Source organism: Empidonax traillii, unplaced genomic scaffold (assembly GCF_003031625.1).
Source record: "Empidonax traillii isolate 1590-97213 ecotype Southwest subspecies unplaced genomic scaffold, ASM303162v1 scaffold1678:size223582, whole genome shotgun sequence".
In the NCBI taxonomy this organism is placed as follows: domain Eukaryota; kingdom Metazoa; phylum Chordata; class Aves; order Passeriformes; family Tyrannidae; genus Empidonax; species Empidonax traillii.
Window position 1 is genome coordinate 65,719 of NW_020956871.1, and position 10,957 is coordinate 76,675.

The 10,957-nt window shown below is 55.2% G+C and overlaps 1 protein-coding gene and 1 long non-coding RNA gene across 2 annotated transcripts in view; both read right to left on the reverse strand.

The window, feature by feature from the left end:
* Nucleotides 1-4,542, reverse strand: part of LOC114070755 — a 6,354-nt gene extending 1,812 nt beyond the window's left edge. Inside the window, exon 1 of the long non-coding RNA XR_003573962.1 lies at nucleotides 91-4,542. This is a non-coding gene — a long non-coding RNA (uncharacterized LOC114070755). The remainder of the gene's footprint in view (nucleotides 1-90) is intronic.
* LOC114070752 (out at first protein homolog) overlaps nucleotides 1-4,929 on the reverse strand; it is a 9,462-nt gene extending 4,533 nt beyond the window's left edge. Inside the window, exon 1 of the mRNA XM_027908320.1 lies at nucleotides 4,677-4,929. Coding sequence (XP_027764121.1) covers nucleotides 4,677-4,904 — 228 coding nt within the window. The 5' untranslated portion in view covers nucleotides 4,905-4,929. The remainder of the gene's footprint in view (nucleotides 1-4,676) is intronic.
* Nucleotides 4,930-10,957: the final 6,028 nt, after the last annotated feature.

Genomic DNA, 10,957 nt, shown 5'->3' on the forward strand with positions numbered 1-10,957 from the left:
CTGGGAAAAGGCAGGAACGGGCCGTGCTGCCAGCACTGAAACAGCCAGTGAGCCAAGAACAGCTTTAATAAAGCTGTGTTGTTCAAGGACCTGGCTCCTGTGGCACGAGTCCTTCTGAGGAGACAAATCCCACCTTTCCCCGGCTCCAAGCAAACCCAAAGTGATCCTTGCTGGGGATGTCCATGTTCTGAGAGACATGTACCCTGCAGTGGCCACCCTGTGCTGAGCAAGAAGTCAAGCTCTTCTCTTCCCCCAGCCTGTCCCAAAGCCTTGCTTGGCTTTCCTCAACCTCCCAGCTCTCCCTGCCCTGGTTATGGCTCAGGTGGAGCAAGAACCAAAGCATGTCACTCAAAAAAACATCTCACCTGGAAAGAGCCACCGAAGTTTCTCCTCCTCAGCGAGCACCTTTCCCCCCTCAGCCACCTCCCCTCTTTCCCGGCAGCAGGAGCAGAGTGAATCAGTGCCAAGGTGGGTACCCAGCCAAGGCAACACAAACAGCACCCTTAACCTCTGGGTTTCTGCAAAATTTCCCAGCAGGGAACAAGTCCCAGCAGAGCGTTGTGGGGACTCTCCGGGTGAACTCACCGCGGGGGCGTCGGGAATCCTCAGCCCTGACCTGCAGGGACAATTCATCTCCTATTTGGATTTGAGTGGCAAACTCTTGGTGTAACAGGGGGCAGCCAGTTCAGTGGCACTGCAGGCAACCACAGCCTGGGCCCTCCTGGCAAGGGGGGAGCAGCTCCTCGTTCCTAAAGGGAGGAAAACAGCGCTCCGAGCTCCCAACATCCCTGTGCCTACCCAAGGGACCTGCAGCAAAGACTGGCCTGCAAGGAGGAGCGGGGAAACCATCCAGCTTCTCCCCTCCTCATGCTGTCCTCAGCCAGCTCCTCCAGGGACTGTCATCTGGGGGGTGAGAACAACCCAAAACCCGTCTTTGGGGTTCACCCAGCAGGGACTCACGAGCCTGTGTGGTCCAGATCCCTCCACTTGGAGTGGAGCAAACCAGTTCCCAGGGAAATTAATTATTTCAATGCCTTCCTCCCTGCAACCCATTCAGCTTTCCTGCCAAAATTTTTTCCCCCCTCTCAAGGCCTTCAGTGCTGCTGTGGGACCCACTTTTGCCTCTGCTGTCACGTGGCTGCTCCGGGAAGGGGGACAGGCAGAGGGGATGTGCTGCAGGGGACACAGGATGACACCAGCCCTCCTGGGCCCAAATTCTGTGCCCTGTCAGCAGCCTTTGCTGTGGTCAGGGCCCCAGGGAACAGCCACAGCTGGCCAGAATTCCACATGCTTGGACAGCACACTGCAGTGTGTTCCTGCATCCACACTGGGGGTCCAGCTGAGTGGGTGGGGATCATGTTTTTTAACTCCTCTCTTACTAGAATGAAGTCACTTTGGTGTGTTGCCTCATATTCAGGGGGAATCAAAGATGTGCTGGGAAAGAGGGGGAAAAGAAAAAAGAGCACCTTTTCACAGCCATAAGATTCTACAGGTCAGAGTAACAAACATCACCGTGTTTTAACGAGCCCACCCCATCCCTCCTGCCCTGAATGACCCTCCCTTTCTATTTTTGGCACCTCTCCAGAGAACAGTCTGCTTTCCCAATCACACAGATACAATCTTGGACAGATGCTTTCCTGTGTCACCTGGTCATTTGTCAACAAACACAATGGCCCCTGGTCAGAAGGAAATTCTGAAAACACCACACCAAAATATACCACACAACGTCAGCCTTGTCAGCAAGGACCCTCCTGGATGGACTGGCAGGGCAAGTGTTAAAAAAAAACATTACCCAGACTTGCTCCCTTGTGTTTCCAACTCAACTTTTCCAGCAGTCAAAGGGGAAAAGAAACTTTTCTGCGTCTCTGTGCTGACCTTGAAATAAAACCACCCACTTTGTTCTCAGGACGTTTTTAACGGCGGGCAAGATCATGCTCTTCAGATTAGACACAACATTTAGGGTTGCTGTCCCCCTTCACTGTTTTATTACTTTCCCCCCCCCCTGCTATGCAGGAAAATAAGTGTTTTCATCCCATTCTTGCAAATGTGATATAAATGATCACTGTTACACTGCCCAGTAAACAGCAAGTCCCAGGTTGGACTCTCACTGATCAATTTAGTGCTGCACTAAAGAACAAAAAACCTGGTGTGCTCTGAGGACACAGCTCCTCCAGGTTCAGCTCTGGAGGAGAGGCAGGGGTGGAAGAGAAATGAAAATCCCAGCTCTGTGGAAGCCTCAGGTGCTGCTCAAGTCCCACCAGTGTCAGAGGAAAGCAATGAACAGTGATCTCATTTAGCTCCTTTCTTCTCCAGCCCCTGGTCTGGCAACCACAAATTGCCAGCAGAGAGGAGGGGAAAAAAAAAAAAAAAAAAAAAAAAAACCTGCCTTTTGGACTAACCCCCTGCAGTTTGAGCCAGGGAAGTGGAAAAATCATTTGTGGAAAAACCCCAGCATCCTGGCCACAGCACAGCCACGCAATCTGGCTTGGGGCAGCAGGGCAACAACCCCAGCTGCTTCTGTGAACACTCAGAACCAACCCCACGACCTTCACTGGAGAGAAGTTGTGTAATTTTGGAGAGATGAGCAGAGAGGGAACTGCCTGGGTGCAGAGGGGGGAGCCTGGCCAGGCTGCTGCCTGCTCACCCCATTACTCACTGCACAGCCAGCTCCCCGCTCCTTTATGATTTCCTGGCTTTTCTCAGCTATTTTTTTTCCAGCAAAGCCACGAAGCAGAGAGAGCCAGTTCCCAACTGCTGTAAAACTGAAGAGGAGGAAGGCGCTCCTGCCAGTCCAAGGCTTGCAAAGCCTTCCAGGGACCATGTGAATGTCTCCAGCAGGAGCTGAGGGGATGCATGGAGCTGAGGATTTAACAGACTGCAGCCAGATACCTTCAGAGAACCTGAACCCAGAAGCAGCTCGACTATAATAAGGATGAGAGCCAGAGAGGAGATAACACACCCTCTGCTGGGTTTGTGGATGAGATCTGAGCTCTCCAGAAGAGCTGGAGCAAGTGAAAAATGCTGGAAAAAAATAAATAAATCAACACCTCAAGACACCAGCAGTCCCCAGGTCACACCCCAGGCTCTCCAAGGGCCTACCTAGAGGATCTGCAATGAGTTTGGATTTCCATTGCCTGGGAATACACTGGAGTGTACAAGTTTGTAATCTGCAGGCTTGAGAGTCCTCCCTCCCTCCCTTAAATTTCCCTGCTGGGCCATGACTTCTTGCAATGTTTTAATATTGTTTTTTTTTAAGAGGAGCCATGGGGCTGCTTCCCTGCACATGTGCTGGAGTACTTGGAGTGTGGCATTGCTTCCAAAATCTCCATGGCTTCTGCTGCCATCTCAGAGAGAGGTGGGCTTGCCCCTGCACCCCCCCCCCCCCCCAGATGGAAGAGGGGACCCCAGGAGCTTGCAAGGAGCACAGCTGAAAGGGGAAGAGGCACCAGAGCAACCCCTGGCAGAAGGCTCCAAGGTTCACAGCAGGTTGGGACACAACACCTTTCTATCTCATGGGCCCGAGCTTCCTCCTGCTGCAAAGCAAAGTCCACCTGAGCAAACAGACTGAAAGGGGGGGTTGGAACAAGATAACACAGCCCTGGCACCCACAAAGCCATGCCACCCACACAGCTGCAAGAGGCTCTTCTCTGAGCAATAGGAAGTTCTCTGTGTCCAGCCGGGCTTGGAATGCTCCACGCTGGCCAAGGAGCCACTGGGAAGTGTGGGATTTTGGGCTCCAGCTCAGCCAGCATCACCTCCCTGCAGAGAGGCCACCTCTGGCACTCTGGGCTGGTGGAGGGAGAGGGTGTTGTCAGTCCCACAGACAGCTGTCAGGCAAACACTTCCCACCCCACACATACACGCTCCCAGAGACAGCAGGAGCCCACCTAAGGAACTACCTGTACCCCACGGCATCGTGGAGAGAGACACCCCAGAGATACAGCAGAGCACAAACACCCCCATCCCGGAGTCAGGAACCCGAGATTTCCCTTTGCAGACTCTCCTGCCCTGACCCTGCTCCGTGCCCGGCTGTGCCGAGCCTGCCACGCAAAACTATGCAGAACCGTGCAAAGCTGTGCCGTGCACAGCGAGACACGGGGCTGCGGGGTTAGCAGCCGGCTGCAGGGGAACTGCCACCCATCCCACCGGGACCTTTCACCACCTACTTCCACCACGGAGGCAGCCCGGGTCACGGGTGTGACACCAGTGGGGACAGCGAGCCTGGTTCACCGGCTCGTGTGCTCTGCGGAGACCTCAAACAAAGACCCCAACCGGGCGTGAGGATGGACGGAGTTTCCCCTACACGTGCCTGTCCTGCCAGCTCCCCGCTCTTTGCCTGCCCGGATCCTTCCCCAGCACATCGCCCCATGGTCATCCTGGCTCCTTCTCAGTGTGGGAGCCTGCCCGATGAAACATTTCTGGCCCTTGGACCCTCAGGTTCCGAGTCCATCCCAGCCTGGAGGGAGAAAGGGGAAGGACCGCTCATCCCACAAAAAGCACTCGCAGAGCCGTGACCCGCGCGGTGCCAGGGGCCAGCGCTCCCATCCCTCTGCCTCTCATCTCCTCCGGGAATCCCCGAGGGAGCCCCGGACCGGCCGGCCGGCGGGCGGGCACGGGCGCTCCGCTGCATCCCTACCCCGCGGTACCCCGCGGGGATGCTCCCCTCGGCCCCGTACCTGTCTGAAATCAGCCGTGAGCGTGACGAGCGCCCCGTCCGCCGCCCGCAGCTCCAGGCTGACGCAGTCGGCCCCGCTGTCGGCCTGCAGGCTCTCCTCGGTCACCTGCCCGCCGGGCAGCCGCACCCGCACCCGCAGCTCTGCCCGCGCCGCGGGGCCGGGCAGCGGGGCCAGCGCCAGCCACAGCAGCGCGGGCAGCGCCGGGAGCCGGCGCCGCGGGCCCCGCATCCCCCCCGCGCCCACGGGCTCCGGGCAGGGCGGGCGTGGGGCGGGGGCGCGCAAGGCGGCGGGGGAAAGGCGGCCCCGCCGCGCCCCCGGCCCCGCGGGGGTGGCTCCGAGCGCCGCCCGCTCGCCCTTCTCATCCAGCGATCGCTCCCTCCCTCCGTCCGTCCGTCCGTCCCTCCCCCGGCCCTGCCCCCCCCCCCCCCCCCCCCCCCCCCCCCCCCCCCCCCCCCCCCCCCCCCCCCCCCCCCCCCCCCCCCCCCCCCCCCCCCCCCCCCCCCCCCCCCCCCCCCCCCCCCCCCCCCCCCCCCCTCCACCCGCCCGGACCCGGGACGGCCCCGCCGAGCAGCGCCCGCCCCGTCGTTAAAGGAACAGCGCCGGGACCGGCGGGGATGCAGCGAGAGAGCATCGTCCGGGCCCGGCCCCGGCCCCAGACACGCGGGGCCGTTCTGCGGAGTCCCGTCCTTGTACACGCGGGGCCGTTCTGCGGAGTCCCCTCCCCGCACACGCGGATCCATCGTGCGGGAATCCTGGCCCCGCACACACAGATCCATTGTCCAGCCCCATTCCCGCTCCCTCCGGTCCGTCGGGAGGATGGAGAGGGGGGGGTCTGGTCTGCTCCTGCCCCCTCCAGGGCTCTCCCACACGCCCGCTGTGTTTTTATTTTCCTCGGGTACCCAGCTGGCCACAAACTGCAGCTGGGAGGGAGGTGAGAGGGCAGCGTTTCCACAAAGCCCATCTCTCTCACCTGTGCACGTCACAGAACGGTTCGGGTTTAAAGGGACCTTAAAGATGATCATCTCCACCTTCCCTCAGAGCTCCATCCAGCCTGGCCCTGAACACCCCCAGCCGTGTTTTAGCCACAACCAAATACTCCCAGTGCCCTCTGAGCGGGTGGTTGTTGCAAATCAAACGCCACTGGCAGGATTGCTCAGGCTCTGACGGTGCCACAGGTCTGGTGTGAGCCACGCTGGATGCATCCCTGCGCCTGAGGATGCAACACAGCCCCCACTGGAGTTGCCCTCACAGGCCTGTGGGCCTGGATCATTTCAGACTCCACACTCAAAATGCTTCCAACCTGCCCTCCACCCCACCCCGTTCTGTGATCACTTCCAGATGGGCAGATGCTGCTGAAGGGCCCCTTTGATTTCAAAAGGTCTCTCTGCAAACACAAAGGTCACTGTGGCAGCAGGATCAGGGCCTCGGAGAAAGAGGTTTGCAGGAGAAGCACAGAAATAAATAGAAACAACCATTTAAAGCCACGCTTCCAGGCAGAGAGATCGCTCTTGTCCAAATAGTGCTTTTTTGTGTGACCTCGCACAAGTTTTAGCCCTAAATTTTCACAGCTTCCCTCCAGCAAATTGGCTCCTTGAAGTGCTTTTCAGGACAATAGCAGCGCTCAAAATAAGAGAAGAAAAAGTTAAGAGGTGCAAACGGGGGGGGGAGAAAAAGCAGTGGCTCAGCTGGGATACAAAAAGAGAGGGAGGGCCCACAAGGTAGGAACCCCCAGGAAGGCAGATCCTCATGACAAAGGCTGCGAAGGAGAAGGCCCCACTCACAGGGAATTTATTCAGAGGAGATTATGCAAAAAGACAGGAGGGGCTGGAAGGAAGAGTGCCACGAGGGCAGTGGGCACAAAGAACCCTGGGAGGACTTCCAGTCCAAAGGCCCAGATTTGGAATTTGGGAATTACTGAAGAGCAGGTACAGCTCAAAGACTTGGGGACAGCGACTGAAGCAATAAATACTTCACTGGTGTCAATCAGCCTCTTCTGTCTTCGCTGTTTGCTCTTAATGCTTGGAGCCTCTTTTCTGAACTACAGCAGAGGTGAAACACGCCTTACACTCAGTGCACCCGTGGCAGGATCAGTTGCCTTTAATTTTCCTGAATGTTAATGATCTGGGCCAAGATTTTCTGGTATGTGAGCACATTGCAGTCTTCTACTGGGAGGAAACTTCCATTAAAATACCTCAGCCACGACTGAGAACAAGGTTAAGGGAAAAAATATGCTGTTAAAAGAAAACACTCCTCGCTGTGCTTTGTTGTGAAGTTCCAGTGCGTGGGAGCAGGGAATTACAATCTGACACAGGGTTTGCCTTGGTGCCTCTGTCATCCCTGGGGAAAACCACTAATATTTGGCCAAGCTACAAATCTTCATTCCCTGTTCCTCACCTCAAAACTTCATTTACAGCAGCTCAGTGTCACACGGGTGCCTCGGAAAACCAGGAAGGGATTGATGTCCGCTAAAGCTGGACTCAAAGCCTTGCTGTAAGAGAAAAATAGAAGCAGAGGGTGTGAGAAGTGCTGTAGCATCCTCTCAAGGCTCTGTGGGTAAACTTTTTGCAAGAGCCCTGCCTCCCTTTCATGCAAATCTACCAGGCAAACAAAAATGTTTGTAGCCACCTCGTCCACCCACTTGTTGTTGCGTGCCTGCCTTCAGGGATGAGGAATAAACACCTGCAGCATCTTCCCCCTTCCCCCATTCCAGGAATACGTCTGACCTGTGTTGTGTCAGCCCTCCCACCCCCAAAAATAAAATAATAATAAAATCCTTTCCCCTCTTAACCCAAAACCTGCTGCAACTCTCCCTTACACATCTCTCTACGATGTTTCCTGCCCTGAACACAGGAGTTTTTAACAGCAAGGAGAGTGAAGGTGCTGTTTCACCCCGACGTGAGTAATCAGTCAATACTCCAGAGGCCATTAGCATCCAAAGTTTCCCCTCCCGTGGAGGAGAGAGAGAGCAATAATTACTGCTACTTTCTCAGCAACTTACAGTAAGACTCTACGGCCAGTTTGCTTATTACGAGCATGAAACCAAAGCGTTTTAAACACCACAACAACAGCACCACGGGCACATCAAAGGGGCGAGGGTGTTTGTTGTGAACGAGCTGCTTATTTCTAAGAAACAACCTGTGGAGCTCAGCGGGGAGCTGGGCTGTGGGAGGCTGAAGAGCAGGTCTCTGGGAACTGCTCTGCTGCCTTGGAGGGGCAGAACACACCCCTCCCACCCTCTGCCCTGCCTGGACAGGGTGCCTGGAGGGCTGCAAGGGGCTTCCACGCATCTGCAGCACCACAGCTCTTCCAGATCTCGGGTGCTCTCGGTCCCACGCAGCTCTGCTGCTGCAGGAACACGCCGGCGTGGTTCCCCTCAGACCGCTGAGTCAACAACCACGGCGCTTCCCAGGAAGCTGCAGGTCCTCCAGATTGTCTCTGCTTCTTCAAAAAAAGGCCTTGTTTTGCCAATTCGGGTTGCCTCTGCCTCTGGCACCGTGGAGTCTGTGAAGGGGAATCCAGTGCGGGAAGCTCTGGCTCTTGGGGAAGGGACACATCCAGGCAGGGACACTCTCTGAAAGTCTGTGCCATTCCCAGCTGCTGGGGCCCTAAAAGCAACAACAAGCCTTAAATGTCCAGCCTCAGCCCTCCCCCTGCAAGGGGGTTGATTGGGCTGTGCCTGAGGAACTGAACCTGTTGGGTCAAGGCAAGAGGGTTACACTCACTCATAACAGATCAGGATTGCCCCCAAACTTCCATGGGAAGAGCAAGATCCTGACCCTGCTGCTGCTGGGAAGCAGGATGGAACTGGAAGGAGGTAGAACAGGGGCTTGAGGGGCCTTCCCTGCCCTCCTGGGGCGATGGGTTTCTCCAGGAGCCACAGGCAGCTTTCCTGCTGTGCTTTCCAGCAGGGAAAACGCTGCAGGTCGCTCATCCCAGGGGCTAGAGAGCTGAGCAGAACCCCAGGAAACATCCCATCCTTGCAGCCTCAGGTCACTGAGCCAGGCAAGGCTTCTCCTTCCAGCACTCTGCCTGAGAGCTCACCCACGTGGAGTTCAGGGCAGGAATGTGAAGCCAAGGGGGAGCAACACCAGGCTGTTGGTTGTGCTCTGAAACACCCCCCAGATCAGCCAAGCACAAGCTTTTACTCCCTGCCCAGTCCCCCAGCCTCTCATTTGATTTCCACTGGTGCTAATCCCAACTAAAGTTGGTGTAACTGGGGTCAGGGATCAGCCCCAAATGTTCTGCCTTGATCTCTTTAATCTTCCATCCTTCATTTTCCTGCCAAACTCTACTTTTAAAGCTACATGAAAGAATCATCAGTGCTTTTTGAAGGGTTCAATCAGGGCAACTATTTTGGGGATCTGAACACATAAAAACCTGCTATTTACTATTGTTCCCAGCACTACAGAACTAAAAGAGCTCTGGGAGAGTTAATTGGATTTTTTTTTTCCTTACCCTCTCAGTCCCCCATCTCGTAGACTAAATCCCAGCTATTACCAGCAATATTACCACCAAGGACCCATGGCTTGATCTGAAGCTCTGGGAAAGGATTTGTGTTGTGGTGTTCAGTTGAGATCTTACTGTTACAGAAAGGAATCAGGCTTCAAGTCATTTTTCATTAATTAAAAGCGATTCAGCCATCCCTTTTGAGTGTTCCCTGCTGCCCCTCCTGAATGCCCTCCTTTCCTTGGCAATTACATAAACCAAGGCTTCTGAATGGTGGTCAAAAAACAGCTTTGCTGTCTTAAAACAATGCCCAGCAATTTCTAGCTCTGACCTGGTTACCACCCTATTCTCTGTCCTGGGCAATTAAAAGGTTGAGCAGCACAGCAGCCTGGGTGTAATTAGATGAACAGGCCCCAGTGGCAGAGCACTGGGAAGCTGACTGAGTGCTCAGCCCCCAAAAGCTGCTGCAGATGCTTGTCCAGAGATGCTGATGTCCTGATTAGAGCCACATTAATTGGGATTCCATGCTCATTTAAGCAGGGGCTGGATGCAGCTGCAGGGAGGATGAGGAAGGCAGAGGAAGGGGGGAGGACAGCACTTGGAATGTTTCTTGGGGAGTGCAGGAGGGGTTGTGCCCCTTTGCTGCTGGATAAATCAATGAGGAGAGACTCAAGAGCCTCTTCCTGCCGTGGTTGGAAGAGGGAAAAGCCACAAAAATAACAACCCTGAAGCCAGGGATACCAAAGAGAGAAACCCTAAATCGTGGGAGCTGGTGGAGACCACCCAGCCCCCAGTCAAGATCTGGGCTGCCCTTCCTTGGAAAGGCCACAAGAGCTGCAAGGACGATATGGAGAGATCTGGACTGCCAGGAGACACTCCAGAGTTCACACTGCTGGCGAAGATTTGGGAACTTAATAGGAAATGGCTGGAAAAATCTGTCTCGTGGCCAACACTGTCCTGAGATGAGTAAGAGCTGCTCTGTGGAGCAGGTTCAGGGGCTGAGCACTGGGAGGGAAATCTTGGTGCTCCGTGTTTTCTCCTGCTCCAGCCTTTTTCTGTCCCTCTCACACAACTGCTGCTGCTTCCCTTAACATCTGGATTCAACTAGCAAACAGAAGGCATTCTGTAACACATTCCTGGCCTCCCTCCCTGCTTCATGTCCTGTTCTCAGAGGGAATAAACACAAAGAGAGGGAGGTCAGAGAGAGAAGAAGAAGGACAGGGCAGGAGGAAGGTGTTAGTAGGTGAAAAGCCTTTTCCTTTTCATTTCCTGAACTCAGCTCTTGGCCTGTGGGACATGGGGTTCCCAAATGCTGTAGAAATACAGGAATCCCATTAAAATCCACTGAAAAAGTCTTCCAAAACTCTCCCTCCATCCCTGGAAGTGTTCAAGGCCAGGTTGGATGGGGCTTGGAGCAACCTGGGCTGGTGGAAGGTGTGGAAAGTGGCAGGGGGTGGAACTGGATGAGTTTTAGGGTCCCTCCCAACCCAAACCATTCTGGGATTCCATGAAAAGCTGTTCTCAAGCAGTCACAGTGAACAGAGGGAAAACCTTCCTGCCATTTCCAGGGATGGAAAGCACGTGGAAGCCTCTGTACTGCTGATGGGATGCTCTTGGGTTGGCAGGTACCTCACACAGCCAAGCCCAAGGCCCCCCAACAGCACAGCTTTGGGAGTGGTGTCTCATAAGCTGGGAACACAGTAAAGCCCTGGTTGTATTTTGGGGATGAAGAGATTCAGGAGGTTAATTAATGTTAGTCCATCAGCTCAGGCCCTCAGTGGATCTGGAGGTAAAACTGGGAAAGGTCTGGGAGCAGCAATGTCCTGCCCTCCAGC